Source organism: Papio anubis, chromosome 2, assembly GCF_008728515.1.
Source record: "Papio anubis isolate 15944 chromosome 2, Panubis1.0, whole genome shotgun sequence".
Classification (NCBI taxonomy): Eukaryota; Metazoa; Chordata; class Mammalia; order Primates; family Cercopithecidae; genus Papio; species Papio anubis.
In genome coordinates, this window is record NC_044977.1 from 174352221 (window position 1) to 174368637 (window position 16417).

The following is a 16417-nucleotide window of genomic DNA, read 5'->3' on the forward strand; positions in this document are numbered from 1 at the left end:
CAGTTTATTCATCTGACAAATGAAGATAAAAATAGTGCTTACTTGATAGTGTTTTTGTACAATTCAAGTGAGCTAACATACATAAAGTATCTAGTATAGTAGTGCCTGGTACAAAGTAAACAGTTTATCTTAGTTGCCATTTTCATGTTTTTATTGCTATTATTACTGACATTATTAACTACCTTGCAAAAAATGATTAGGAAGTTGTCATGGGAAAATGGAAAAAGAAGAAAAAGGCCACCCGAAATAAGACAGTTTCTATTCAACATTATTAATGTATTCTTGACTTTTGGTTTTCCATTATCTATGTTCCTAATGTTTTAACTGCTTCTTGTAAGAATCACATTTTAATCTGAAATTTATATTCTGATCAACTGAGATAATGAATCTCAGTATCCTCCTGAAACTTTTTAATTTTCCTATGAAACCCCAAAGTTTTGTTACTGTTTTTTTCAATTTTGTTTATGAATAAATTCTGAACACAGCCTTTACTAAACTGGAGAGATAGTCATGATAAAGTACAATGTTGGAAATTTTGATCTTTATCAAAGAAATTAGATAACAGTAATGGCAGAGATGGTTTAGCAACATATTTTAAAAAATTAGAGTGAGTTAAATCAACTAAAACCTCATAGAAAATGAGAATTATTAACACTCCTTCAATTAATTCACTTATTTATTCAGCTATTTGTTAGATAAATATATGTGAATATTTACAGATATTCATTTGTATACAAATAAATGCACAAATATTTGTTTGTTGAATAAATATAAGCTAAGCAAGTAAGCTTTGCTGAATGATTATTTTTTACCTTAGTCTTTATTTTCTTAAATATTTTATTTTGATTAGGTATTTTAATAGGCTTAAAAGGATCAGTGGATAAGAAAATATGTTTTAAGGAAAGATACGGAAGATAACTAAGCCTAGAATGATCATAAGTTATAAATCATAAAACAGTAGCCAAATCATCATCAGCCACCTGTTTGCATCTCACCTGAAGTATAGGTAACTAAAAATGTCTTTAGCTATGTTGTCCAACGTGGTCACCATTAGACATACATGGCTATTTTAATTAAAATAAAAAATTTAGTTACGCAGCCACATTAGCCACATTCAGCTTGGGCAACATTGTGAGACCCTGTCTTTTAAAAAATATGTATCTCATTTAACCTAATATATCCAAAATAATATCTTTTTAACATGCAGCCAATATAATTTTTTTTTTTTTTTTTTTTTTTTGAGACGGAGTCTCTGTCGCTTCCAGGCTATGCAGTGGCCGGATTCAGCTTTCACTGCAAGCTCCACCTCCTGGGTTTACGCCATTCTCCTGCCTCAGCCTCCCGAAAGCAGCTGGGACTACAGGTGCCCGCCACTCCTCGCCCGCTAAGTTTTTGTATTTTAGTAGAGACGGGGTTTCACCGTGTTAGCCAGGATGGTCTCGATCTCCTGAGCTCATGATCCGCCCGTCTCGGCCTCCCAAAGTGGTGGGATTACAGGCTTGAGCCACCGCGCCCGGCCTAAAAATTTTTAATGAGATATTTTATATTCCTTTTGTCACTGGATTTTTTTTCATTTTCTGCCTATGTTAGGTAGAATAATAGTCCCCACAGATGTCCCAGTCATAATCCCTGAAATCTGTGAATATGGATATAAGGAATAACTGTCCTAGAGAACTGAAAATAAAAGCTATGTTTAATGCATCAAACATACGAAGTCAGGATTTTTATCTGTTCTGATCCCCTCACTGGAGTTATGTGAATCTAAGGTATTTCTGGACAGTATGGCTTAAAATTGTAACATAAAAACTGTTGGGTGATTTTCACTCATCTTAGTAGATGTCTCAACAGCATTTGACAATAATGATTATTTCTTCCTTGACCCAAACTTTCCCAGAAAATACAGTCATCTGATGGATACAATTTGTTAGTTTTTATATTTTAACGTTATATTCAAATAATTTATAGAAGAATGAAGACAGTGACTTTAGAAAGTATAATAAGAATTTAAATATAGCAAGCCCCAATTTTTATTCCCTATTTTACTTGTTCTGAAAGTTCTGTAACTTGGAATGGTTTATGTCCTTTGATTGCCACTAACTGCTCATCATGAACCTAGAACATAATCTATTTTAAAGATTCTGACTCCGTATAGCTCTAATAGGTTCTAGTTTACCATTAATCTTTAAATTTTTGTTTGTTTGTTTTGTTTTGTTTTGTTTTAGATTTGAGGAGTACATGTGGAGGTTTGTTACATGAATATATTGTATAATGCAGTGGTTTGAGCGTCTATTGAACCATCACCCAAACAGTGATTATAGTAACCAGTAGGTAGGTTTTCAGCCCTTATGCTTCCTCCTTCCCTCCCATTTTGGACTCCCCAGTAGCTATAGTTTATATCTTTATGTCCCTGCATACCCATTGTTTAGCTCCTATTTATAAGTGACAACATGCAGTATTTGTCTATTTCTCTTTTAATTCACTTAGGATAATGGCCACCAGCTAAATCTATGTTGCTACAAAGGACATGTTTTCATTTTTATGGCTGTGTAGTATTCCATGGTCTATATATACCACATTTTCTTTCTCCCTTCCACCATTGATGGAGAGCTAGGTTGATTCCATGACTTTGCTGTTGTAAATAACGCCACAGTAAACATACAAGGGCAAGTGTCTTTTCGGTAGAATGATTTCCTTTGGGTAGCTACACAGTAGCGGGATTATCCAGTTCTACTTTTAGTTCTTCTCCAAACTGCTTTCCACAGGGATTGAACTAATTTACATTCTGTTTATAAGCATTCCCTTTCTCTGCATCCTCAACAACATCTCTTAGTCCTTTGTTGGATGCATAGTTTGCAAGTATTTTCTCCTTTTCTCTAGGTTGTCTGTTTGCCCTGTTGATGGTTTCTTTTGCAGGGCAGAAGCTCTTTAGTTTAATTAGGTCCCAATTGTCAATTCTTCTTTTTGTTTCATTTACTTTTGAGGTCTTAGTCATAAATTTTTTGCCTAGACCAATGTCCAGAAGAGTTTTTCATAGGTTTTCTTCTAGGAATTTTTTGTTTTGTTTTGTTTTGTTTTGTAGTTTGAGGTCTTACGTTTAAGTCTTTCATCCATCTTGAGTTAATTTTTGTATATGGTGAGAGGTAGAGATTGAGTTTCATTCTTTTGCATATGGCTAGCCAGTTTTCCCAGCATCATTTATTGAATAAAGTATCCTTTCCCCAGTGTTTATTTTTGTTTACTTTGTTGAAGATCAGTAGGTTGTAGGTGTGCAGCTTTATTTCCAGGTTCTCTATTCTGTTCCATTGTTCTGTGTGTCTGTTTTTGTACCAGTCCCATGCTATTTTGGTTCGATAGCCTTGTAGTATATTTTAAAATTGGGTAATGTGATGCTTCCAGCTTCGTTCTTTTTGTTTAGGATTACTTTGCTATTTGGGCTCCTTTTTGGTTGCATATAAATTTTGGGATGGTTTTTTCCTATTCTGTGAAAAAAGACATTGGTATTTTGATAGGAATAGCATTGAATCTGTAGATTGCTTTGTGCATTATGGGCATTTTAATGACATTGACGCTTCCAATCCATGAGCATGGGTTGTTTTTTCATTTGTTTCATCTGTGACTTCTTTCAGCGGTGTTTTGTAGTTCTTCTAGAGCTCTTTCACCTCCTTGGCCAGATGTATTTGTGTGTGTGTGTGTGTGGCTATTGTAAATGGGATTGAGTTATTTTTTGCATGTTGATTTTGTATCCTGAAACTTTACTGATGCCATTTATCAGATCCAGTGGTCTTTTAGAGGAATCTTTAGCATTTTCTACATATATAATAATTGTTGGTGAAATACTTACATCTTTAAAATGAATAATTTTTTTTTTTTTTTTGAGACAGAGTCTTGCTCTTGTTGCCCAGGCTGGAGTGCAGTGGCACTATCTCGGCTCCCTGCAACCTCCGCCTCCTGGGTTCAAGCAATTCTCCTGCCTCAGCCTCCTGAGTAGCTGGGATTACAGGTGCCCGCCACCATACCCGGCTAATTTTTGTGCTTTTAGTAGAGACAGGGTTTCGCCAGTTTGGCCAGGCTGGTCTCTAAATCCTGACCTCAGATGATCCGCCCACCTTGGCCTCCCAAAGTGCTGGGATTATAGGTGTGAGCCACTGTGCCCAGCCAAAATAAAATATTTTTAAAAACACTAATGACTCATAATTTTGTTGAAGTGAAGATGCCGTCTTTTTGGCTCCATAATTTTAAAACATTTTTACTTTTAGATTTACAAATACTATTTCCTTTTAATCACCTTTTAAATACATCTGTCTTCAACATTTGGATCAAGTACATTTCAACACACAGATATCATGAAAGATGGAAGAATACTGCATTGCCCTGTTTTTAGCACAATGGGTTACAAGTTGTTACTTTATATTTCATGAAAAATCACTCCTGTTAAATGTCTAATAGGATGAGAATACTATATTTCCTTTTTGTCCTTAAAAATGTATTATTCAGGCCAAGTCAAGAGAATTGCTTGAGGCTAGGAGTTCAAGACCAGCCTGTGAATATAGTGAGACCTTGTCTCTATGAAAAGTAAAAATAAAAAAATTAGCTAGACGTGGTGCCACACACCTGTAGTCCTAGCTACGTGGGAGGCTGAGGTGGGAGGATTACTTGATTCCAGAGTTCAAGGCTACAGAGAGCTATGATCTTACCAGTGCCCAGCCTGGGTGACAAGAAAAAAAAGTATTATTCACTCATCAGTTCCTGATTTTGAGAAAATTCATCTGGGATGCTATCATCTGAAGACTTATAGTCGATATGATTATGTGCTTATATCATCAATTTCATCATCTTCGTTAAATTGTAGAGTGCTGCTGTTGGTTTCTTTGCATTCTTCTAATCAAATAATTGCAAAACATCTTTTGGCCAGTTTTTCCCCGTACTGTGGTAGCATGTTAGTTTTCTATTGCTATTGTGACAAATTATACAAACTTAGTAGCTTTATTAAGACAATACAAATTCATTATATTATAGTTCCATAGTTCTGAAGTGTGACAGGTCTCACTGGGCTAAAATCAAGGTGTTAGCAGAGCTGTGTTTGTTTCTGGAGGCTCTAGGGGAAAGTCTGTTTCCTTGCCTTTTTCAGCAAAGGTGAAGGTATTCTCTTTTTTCCATCTTTAAAGCCAGCAAGATAGAATCTCTCTGACTCTGCTTCCATCATCTCATCTCTTTTCTCCTGTCCTCTTCTGCATCTGTCTTTCACTTTTAAAGACCCTTGTGATTATTTTGGGCCTTCCGAGATAACCTCCCTATTTTCAACTGATTAGCAAACTTAATTCTGTCTGCATCCTTAATTCCCATTTCCTATGTATCTTAACATATTCATGGGTTTCCGGGATTATGACTGGGACATCTTTGGGGACTATTATGCTACCTAACATAGGCAGAAAATGAAAAAAAAATTCAAATCTTAACTGTATTCAGTGAAAGCTTTAAGAAAAAAGAAAAGAAAAAGCTACTTTTATATCTTCATAAACAGTAATACAATACATTGAGCAATATAGTAAATATGATGGAATAATGAAAGGCTTTATTTCACTATTGCATCCTTCTAGGGGATTTCATCATTTTCTTTTCTTATCGTAGTTATTTTTAGCATAGTTGGAAATAACTGGCAGGCCATGATGCAATAATTTCTACTATGATGAAATTAAATGTTTGAAGATACAGGAAAAATAAGATCAATAAATTATATATTGAATCTTAGCTTTACACCAAGATCAAATGATCCTATTTGCTAAAATGAATTTTATTGTATTAAAAATATGTCAATTTTCTTTAGATTTTTGGAGGACTCTAAGAAAGAATAAAGTCATAAAATATCCTTGAAATAGTTATAAAAGAAACCTGCAGTGGTGGCTCATGCATGTAATCCCATCACTTTGGGAGGCTGAGGTGGGTGGATCACGAGGTCAGGAGATCGAGAGCATTCTGGCCAGCATGGTGAAACCCCGTCTCTACTGAAATACAAAAAATTAGCCAGGTGTGGTGGCACATGCCTGTAGTCCCAGCTACTCGGGAGACTGAGGCAGGAGAATCGCTTGAACCTGGGAGACAGAGGTTGCAGTGAGCCGAGATCATGCCACTGCACTCCAGCCCGATGACAGAGCGAGACTCCGTCTCAAAAAAAAAAAAAAAAAAAGAAATCTGCAAAACTAAAATTGGGTCTAGTGGACCCTGATTTTATACTGAGAGTCAAATGCTTGGTTTCCTTGCTTTCTCTGATGCCACATAGTCCTCTGTATTTTTCCAGTTTCTTCTTTTTCTCCTAGCGTGAACTGTTAGGATTCCTCAGTGGTTGTCCAGGGCCTCTTTTCATTATTTTTGTTAAGTTACTGCTATCAAAACAGTGTCTTCAGAACTTGCTTCAGAATCATGGCTAACTGCCTTCTACTTGGATGATTCACAGGCTCCTTAACTGAACATGTCCTAAATTCATTGTCATCTTTATTCCATCTTCCTCCACCAAAACAGAACAAATTCATATGCTATTCCTTTTTGGTGAGTGTGTGTTATGTACAACAGTGCTTTTGTTTGTTTTTCTGGTGTTTTTAAAGTCATCAACCTGGGCCATCATGCACCCAGCAAGAAAATTAGGGGTTATCCTTGACTCCTCCTTCTATTACACTCATAAATAACTATATTCCAAGTCCTGTTAGTTCTCTCTGGTTTCATTTTTATTCACTCACTTCTGTCCTTTCCTACTTTGTCTGCCACAGGTTTAAATGTTTTTAGCCCCTTGGACTGTTGTACTAACTTTCTATCCAGTTTTCTTATTTCCAGTTCTGTTTTCCCTGCCTACTCTAAAGTTCTGTGCAGAAGAAAACATGATCTTGTCATTCCACTGCATAAACTCTTTTGAGGATTTCGATAATCCTTAGAACACAGCCTAAACATTTGAACATTGCCAACTGGTCTTACTTGGTACATGCCTTTTCTCCTCCACCTGGCATCCACCACACACACACACACACACACACACACACACACACACACACACTCTCTCTCTCTCTCACAAGCTAATAGCAAATGTACCAACCATTCTGAATTATTCTCTGTAATATGTCCTGCCTGTTCACCTCCAGATCTTCTGTGCCCTTACCTTTGTCCAGAATACTGTTCCCTCTCTTCCTTTGCTAACACAGCACGGTGTACATCATAGCTTAAGAGTACTTCATATTGGAATTCCCTCCTGAATATGTTTGAGGTTCCCATTCTGTGCTTCCATAGCACCCTCCCTGCCCAGAGCAGGTATCAACTCAACTGTTAGCATTTGAAGATTACTTGTCTTCTTCAGGGACTGTTGTTAGCTCCCACAGAGTAGGAACCCTCTCTTTCTTACTCTACGTGGTAACCCCAGAAGCTAGCACGGTGTTTATATGCACAGTAGGTACTTTGAAAATGTTTGTTGAATGAATGAATGGTATTTTATGAGCCCCTGGATAAATGAGAAAATACTTAAATGTTGTAATTTATTGAATCAGCTAATACATGTGAATCATTAATTAACTCATTGGACAGTGCCTATTATAAACACAATAAATATTAGCTGTTATTGTTGCTATCATGAAGATAGGAATGTAGGTAATTTTTTCTTTTTCATTCTACTTTGGTAATTAAAGAAAAACTAACTCAGTATTTACAAATGAATCTTTTCTTAAAAATTAAGGTAATGATTTGGTGATTTCCCATCTGCAGTGTATAGATTTGCCTTTGAAAATGGAAATGTTTTTAAGGATGTAGTGCAGTGAAGAAGCCACTGTTTCAATATATGTCTTGTGAAATAGCAATCCCCAACCTTTTTAGCACCAGGGACCAGTTTTGTGGAGGACACTTTTGCGGTGGTTTCGGGATGAAACGATTCCACCTCAGATCATCAGCCATTAGTTAAGAGTCTCATAAGGAGCATGCAGCCTAGATCCCTTGCATGCACAGTTCTTCACAGGAGGGTGTGTTCTCTTGTGAGAATCTAATGCCGCTGCTGATCTGACAGGAGGTGGAGCTCAGGCAGTAATGCTCGCTAGCCAGACGCTCACCTCCTGCTGTCCTGCCCAGTTCCTAACAGGCCATGGACTGGTACCAGTCTGCAGTGCGGAATTTGGGGGACCCATGTTATAAAAGGTGTTTATCATTTCTGGACATTATATTTTTCCATGTGAACTGATAGTTTTATGGATCTTTAGAAAATTGTGGTACTCTTTTTTTTTTTTTTTTGGAGGGATGGGTGGCTAGAATGTTTGCTGGAAAAGATTTGTGCACCTTTTTCAGCTTACTTGAATTTATCCTAATTTACTTCTCATCCAGTCTGGAAGTAATTTATATTTGGCTTTTTCTGTGGGTTGGATTCGATTCTTTCCAAAAGTCAAAGTACTTAGATCATTGATGCAGAAGTCACAGGGAGACCTACAATTGTGTTACTAAATTTTATAGACTAATATATATGAAGTCAGAAGCTCATGAAATACTGTTCATGCTGTTGGTTATACAGAATAATGTGCTGTGTGTCCCTCTGGCCTTGATTTCCTTCAGCTGAGCAGTCATGAGAACGAAGAGGACAAAAATACTGTCTTCATTGTCTCTGCTTTGGTTCAGACCTTCATCACTGCATTGAAAACTGAGGGTGACCTCCTGTTGTCTTCAGGCACTTTTTACTTCACAGCTTCCAGAAGGGATGATGATTACTGAGAGTGGCGCAGCTCTTAGGCATCGTCTAGAGGGACCTGACATTAGACTGTTCACTGCAGAAGTATTCACATAAAAGATAGCTTTTCTTGAGAAAATTTGTTGTAGATTTTAATTTACATCACAGATTTAAAACTGCAGATACCTTTGTCTGAAGGGAAATCTTACTAAAAGTCAGCACTTAGACCCTCTTTCAAATTTTATCATTTTTAGTCCTATGTTTTTAAAACTTCTTATAATTCACTAACTGTTCAAAAGATCTTTCCTACATTAAGTTTAAAATACCTCTCTGCTTTTATTCTTACCTAGTTTTATGTAAGGAATGTTTTGTGATTCAGACTCCTATTTATAGAGTTGATATGATGTATTATGAATTTAGGAGGATTTTTAAGTCTGCCCTACTATGTTCTTTAATAAACAGGATGTCCTAATTTTTTTCCACCTATTAAGATGATGGTGCAGTTATGGAAATATTGCCTATAGCTTATATGTTAAAATTCTAAATTATATTGGTATCCAAATATGCCTTTGCTTTTTGTAATGCTGGGAGAAAATAGGCATTTTTTTGAAGACTTGACTGGCTAAGGAAATTAAAGTACTGAAAAGTTAGGAATAAGTGCTGTGTCTAAAGATAGTTGTGAAAAAATTCATTTTAAAATCAAATTAATGGAGATACGAACAGAGTCGTTCTAATCAGAGAAATGAAATAATAGGGATTATTTCTTTTAATTTGGTGTGTTTTAAAATTGTCATCTCAGTGAATGCTTTAGTTCTAACTGGATAACTGCATTTGCAAAGTAATGATGTTGCTTGAAACTATGTGCAGAGAAAGTGTAAAAGATGAACTATCTGCTATTTCTAGTTCAATGCACAGTTGCCATATTTATCCTTTGCTCGATTAAGGAACCATATTATTGGGAATTATTTAAATATTGACGTATATCTGGAAGTTCCATAAATTAAATGAGTTAAAAAATAAATTACTTATGTTACTGTTTTATATGGAAGCTCCCAAGTTTTTTTCATATCATAGTTAAACTGGAAATTATATAGGCTACTGGTACTTAATTACAATGTGAATAATTATTTTGTCCATTATGTTAAAGTTAGGAGAAGACTTTATCTCTTTTTTTTTTCCTAGATAATCTTGAGCCAAATATAATTATATCCAAAGAATTTTTTTTTAATTATTGTTTTGAGGCAGAGTCTCACTCTGTTGCCCAGACTGGAGTGCAGTGGTGTGATCTCAGCTCACTGCAGCCTTCTGTTCCTGGATTCAAGTGATTCTCCTGCCTTGGCCTCTCAAGTAGCTGGGATTACAGGCGCTGCCACCATGCCCAGCTGATTTTTATACTTTTAGTAGAGATGGAGTTTCACCATGCTGGCCAGTCTGGACTCAAGCTCCTGGCGTCAAGGGATCCACCCACCTTAGCCCCCAAAGTGCTGGGATTACAGGCGTGAGCCACCGTGCCTGGCTTCAGAGAATATTTTTACCAATAGTTTATGATATTATGTGGTTTCCTTGAGATAAATGAAGAGTTTACAAAAGAAAGACACAGAATTTTATGTTCTTGATATCTTAAAGAAAAAATATATTGAGTGCTCATTACTTTAAACCTTTGAATAACTTTTAACAATCTCTCCACATTCCTACTTTTTATTGATATTCTTTTATATTATCTTAAGATAGACTGAATTGAATGAAATTTGATTTTTGTAGTTTTTAATAGTAATTAAATTATTGATAGAATCAGATATACAAGCTCTCTAACATTTAACATAAATTGAAAGATGGAAGTGATTTAAATTGGATTTGTTTCAGAATTCCATTTTAGAAATCAGTTGGCAGTATTAGCAGCATCACTATTCTATGAATATATGCTAATGTAGAATGAAAGAAAGGTCCTCATTAAAATCTTGTTGCTAAACAAGTGACAGAAACCTTACAGACAGCTTTAGGCTTCAGGTCAGTCACATTTATTCCTGAAGAGATATGGACAAGTGTGAAAGTGTATAGACTATGCCTTTATTGTGATCAGAACACATAAATGCTATTTTGTACCAGTTCCCTACCAAGGACATTTTTATTAATAGTAAACAAAACAAATCTTAATGCAATGCCTAAGCATCCTATTCTCAAGTAAGGTAAAATATTGGGTTTGTTAAATTCAGAAAGTAAACATTTGCTAACAGCCATTGTGTCTGTGTTTTCCAGAAAAGGCCTGAAGTTTGGTCAACTAGTGTGTTTTCATGAGGCAAAATTCATTATCTAATTACCTTTCTTCTAGACATTATTTGGGTGAACTGGTCTGGTATAGGTATAGTAAGGTGACAGTAAAGGTAAGGTGGTGCAGGGGAATGCAGCCAATGGTTCATTACCGCTATTGAGCATGGCAGTTCTCTTAAGCCTTTAGCTAGATTTAGCTAATTCCGGATTAACTTTATATACATACTGTTTGAGGATTGCCCATGTCTTTTTATTTGGGGATCGTAGTCTTTGCTTATATAAAGGTAGATCTTAACATCATGCTGTAAATAGAAAAATTAACATGTAAGAATAGATAGGCATTCCAGAGTGAAAGATAATTGACTTTTAGATAGCCATGTGGCTACCCTTCAGCATCTGCACTGGAGAGCTGGCTGTAAGTCCGCTTTGCCTTTTGAGTGTTAGGGAGTCCTTAGTCAAAGGGCACAAAGGAATTTCCCTTGGTTTGATTTGACCTGTGTGCCCAGCTCCTCTGCATCAAGAGGAACAAGAACATTTGTAGTTGGAATAAAGAAGATACTTGATTACATTTAGAGTCTTAACAGGCTGGGTTGGGAATAAGAGAGCAAATGTTGGGACTGCTGAGACTAGTGAAGCAGAAGCCAAAGGGAACTAATCCTGTGTGTCCTTGAAGGGGAATACTATGTATGAACTCATTTCGTGTGATCACGCACGTTATTTGAATTGAAGTCATTTCTTGCATCCCTTGTTCCTTCTTCCTATTCCACCAATTTTCTTGGAAGTATCACTATGATGTTGTGAGTGGATACAGGTATCTATGCTGTAGGACTCTTGTCCCAGCAAAGCCCCCATAATGAATTTTTTTTTTTTTTGAGACAGAGTCTCACTCTGGTCTCCCAGGCTGAAGTGCAATGGCACGATCTTGGCTCACCGCAACCTCCGCCTCCTAGGTTCAAGCGATTCTCCTGCCTTAGCCTCCTGAGTAGCTGGGATTACAGGCACCTGCCACCACACCCAGCTAATTTGTGTATTTTTAGTAGAGACAGGTTTCACCATGTTGGCCAGGCTGGTCTCGAACTCCTGACCTCAGGTGATCTTCCCGCCTCGGCCTCCCAAAGTGCTGGGATTACAGGCTTGAGCCACCGTGCCCGGCCCGTAATGAATTTTTTATGCATTTAATCTCATTTTTGGTTGCTTGTGGTTTAAAAATATTTTTGTTACATAAGTATGTATTTTCATGGACATTCCTAAAATTATCTGTTTAAGACAATTATAAATAATGTATAATCCCAAGTACCTGGAAGGATAACACATAGCTTAAGAGAGGAATCTTGATTATTTTGTATTGTAAAAGTTACAAAACATATTGAGAAAACACAATCCACAATTTATTTTTATTTTTATTTTATTTTTTTTCCTACAGCTTCTTTGTAAGGACGATGTTTAAGATCTCACTTGGAAATAATTGCTTACTTACAGTAGATTAGGGGTGGCAGAGTCTGGAACTAGAGCAGCCAGTGGTCAGAAGGAGGGACCAGAGTAGTTCAAGAGAGTAGCTTCAAGAGATGAGGAGCAAAGCATATGTCCTGTGTAAGGGATAAGACAGGACTGAGTCTGACCCAAAGCAAACACAAGACAGAGTAGTAAGTGGCCCAGCTGTGGGTAGCATAGGTACCAGGCTTTTCTGGGTTTGTGGTCCTGAAAAGGCAGAATACTCAAGGTGCCAATACAATTTAAAGGGCAAATTAGCAGAGTGGAAATTTGACAGAAAGCCATTTGAAATATCTAGGGCACCTAGAACTTCCTTGGGAATGAAATGGGAGTCCTGTTATTAGAAGGTAAGAAACCATGGCAGGGTTGTGTAAAAGCAAAGGGATGCCTTGATGCCATCAGGTGGGAATCCACCGGCTTTTGTTGCCAGGTACTAAGAAGACATGCAGAGACTAGACAACAGATACCAATGTCTGCAAACAATTCCCCTTCAAAGGAGGAGGCAACTCTTGGTATTTCTCCTGGAATATACAGTCATGCACTGCATGACGATGTTTAGATCAACGATAGACTACATATATGATGGTGGTTCCATAAGATGATAATGCTGTATTTTTACTGTACCTTTTCTATGTTTAGAAATGTTTAGATACACAAGTACTTACCTTTCTGTTATAATTGCCTGCAGTATTCAGTACAGTAACATATGGTACAGGTTTGTGGCCTCGGCTATAGCAAATAGCCTAGATGTCTACTCAGCTGTACCATCTAGGTTTGTGTAAGTACACTCTGATCTTTGGACCACGATGAAATTGTCAAATGATGCATTTCTCAGAACATACCCTCATTGTTAAGCAGCCCATGATTGTACTGTTTCTCTACTAGAAATCCTATCTCCACATCCTGTCTCTTTGAAGTCTCCTTGCCCTTCATCTCAGAAGTCCTCTCTCCCTCCTCTCAAATCACATTTATTTCTACAAAGTAAATATCACTCATCTTATTCTGCCTTTTACTGGTGTACATGTCTTTTGTTGAGCTTGATACCATGTGCCAAGCCCAATCTACATAATAGATGTTCAAGGCTGCAGTGAGCTATCATCATGCCACTGCACTCCAGCCTGGGCGACAGGCTTTCTTCTAAAAAGAAAAATAATTGTGTGTGTGAGTGTGTGTGTGTGTGTTTATACAGATGTAATTACAAGTAATTTTTTCCTTCCAAATGTATTTCAGATTTTACCAAGTGTTGCAAGAACTCTGGAGTTCTTATGGTAGTAAAATGCCGGAAAGAAAACTCTGCATTGAAAGAATGTCTGACTGCTTAGTAAGTAGTTATCTCAATGTTTGTGCTTCTGTGTGTATTTGTAGTAGATAAGAGTATATTACTTAACTCATTACATGTAATATATTCTGTGCCTCTCCATACCAAATTTATCATATTGTTGGCTGAGTCTAAAGTTCCAGTATAGTCTTAAAAATGCAACATATTTATGAGTCTTTTCAAATTTTGTCAGCATTGTATCTAATTAAAAAGATGAAGTCAGCAGACAAAAATATATGATTTTTCACTATTTAACAAATCTTTTTTCATGAACAGTCTGATCTGTAAAATATAGTACAGACTGATATTTGTTTATTCTATTGTGAAGATAACTGAATTAAAATATCTCTGAGACCTTCTCCAGCCTTGTGATTTGTTGGATTAATATAATTTAACTCCTAGAAAGCTGAGATAAATCATATGGATGATATAAAGGTAAATTTAGATTTTTGAAGTTAACCAAATTAACTTTTAAAATAATTTTATAATATCATGTGCACTAATGTTTTGTTGTGGTTCCTTAAATCTAAGTAAAAATGTGTGAAGTTCTTTGAATTCACATGCTGATTTATTCACCCAAGTTCTATCGCCCACATTATTGACAGATAATATTGTAGAATACTTTAGCAAGTATTGTTAATTGAATGTTGAGAGATCTTAGTTTTGGTAAGCCTTTATTTCCTTTAATTTCTCTAGCCTGTGCAGTGTGTATGTCAGTATGATACATGTCTTAAGGGATTAAATAAAATAGTAATGAACACCTGAACCCTACATTTTTTAAAAAATAAAATACGTACACATAAACTTATAGACCTTTCTTTAGAATGGTGGAGTTGGAAAAGACTTTAGAGATAACGTAAACTCATCTCTACATTTGCTCTATTTGTAGATGATGAAACATAATCAGTGTTGATTTTTTTTCTTAAGTTAATATCAACAGCAGCCCTTATTTATGGTCTAGGTATTGTACTCAGAGCTTTACCATAGAGGAGTGAAACTTCGTTCTGTGACTTAATATTCTCTCAGTTCTATTCCCGAGTGCTTCCAAGAAATGTTTACTGAGTAAACGAATCCCTTAAGCTTTTGTATGACTGAATTGATTAAATAACTTTTATATCTCAGATTCAGTCATCATAATTGTTATTGCTAGTTTGACATATTATCCTTCACTCCAGTCGGGGCAGCTCTAGAGCAGAGTAGACAGGAGTCTAGACTGCAGAGGGCAACCTGGGTTCAGCTTCTGCATCAGTGAGAGCTTAGCTAGCCATGTGACCTTAGGCAGGCTCTTCATTGTAAGAATGAATAATTATACCTTATGGAGTGATTGTGAGGTACTGTATGTAAACACATTTACCATGATAGGTATTCAGTCAATATTAGCTCTTTTTTGATTAGTATTTGTTACTATTTATCTGAATATTAATCATTTGAATATCCTTCTCTCTCTCACCCCCTAGAAATACGAGAAGAAAATAAAAGATTCTAGTCCATCTGAGGGGAGGAGAGGGCTAGGAAGGATGGCTGTTTCTGCTTGCTTAGAAGAGATAAGCAGTGGATGTAACATTAACTGAAAGTAAATGGAAAATTATTAGGGAAAATTTTACTTGACTTTGAGTCCCCAGATACACTAAGAAATAGTATTTGTTCATCTTTAAATAAGAGGGTGTTCTTCTTTGTTAATTACTATTGACATTTCCATGAAATGAATGTAACTGCTTATCCTCTCTCATTTTGAAACATTGTTTTTGCTTACCTCTTACCTTCATTTATAATCTGATTTCTGTCCTTACATCACTGAACCTGCTCTTTTTAAAGGCTCTAATGGGCTGATGGTAGACAAATCCAACAAATTGTTCTTTTTTATTTGACCTCTCTCTGGCAATCCCTTCTTAAAAGTCTCCTCTGTCTTCCCTGATAATATTTTTTCCCATTTTCCCAACACCTCTCTGTACTTCTCAACGTTTTTAATCTACTCCTTAAAGTTGGTGATTCCCCAAGTTCTCTTCTCATTCTGAAAGCTGAGGAAGTTTAGTTTGCACCCATGAATTCAATTACTTACTATAGAAAGTAACATTTGTTTCTTTGTTCATGTCCAAAAATGAATTTGGCTCATTTTGCTCATCCTACGTGTCTTTGTGAATTATACAGTAGTCTAGTATCTACAGTCTTATCTCCTAACTCTAACTGGTTATTTCCTGTTGATTACTGAAATTTCCCGCACATTATCTCTTCCTTTTCATTCCTTCAGCTCTTCTTTTGGCCTGTGCCTTCATCATTTTTTGCCTGGATTATTTTAACCATTTATTGGCTATCTTGGCTCTAACGTTGCTTGCCCCCTTTTGCCCTATCTGCCACATGTTGTCAGATTCATCCAAGACACAAAACTGATCTTACAGGTGAGGTGCTCTATTAATTGTGCCCCATTTTCTTCAGGATAGATTTTCTTCGTATAGCATAAAGGGCACATCATGATTTGACTTTTGCCCATTCCATCTTCATTTCAGGCCTTTTCTCCTATGTGCATAATCTGCTATAGTGGTACCTATCTACTTGCAGTTTTTCATGCATTAGTTTTTCCTCATCCACGTGCCTTCCCACACTTGCCTTCTATATGGATTTCTGTTGGTCTTTCAAAATACGACTCAAGCATTTCCCCT

General features: G+C 36.4%; 1 protein-coding gene across 14 annotated transcripts in view; it reads left to right on the forward strand.

Annotated features, from left to right (window-relative positions):
- CMC1 (C-X9-C motif containing 1) overlaps positions 1-16417 on the forward strand; it is an 82607-nt gene that overhangs the window by 61841 nt on the left and 4349 nt on the right. For 12 of the 14 annotated variants that reach the window (XR_004182319.1, XR_004182320.1, XR_004182321.1 and 9 more), the window contains one exon: positions 13673-13763. Coding sequence is in view for 8 of the 14 variants with exons in the window: in XM_021934925.2 (XP_021790617.1) it covers positions 13673-13763 (91 nt within the window). In the remaining 6 variants the exon portion in view is untranslated. Of the gene's footprint in view, positions 1-850; positions 1007-2222; positions 2329-13672; positions 13764-16417 lie in introns of all 14 variants that reach the window. The other 2 variants (XR_004182317.1, XR_004182318.1) reach the window with 2 other exon arrangements.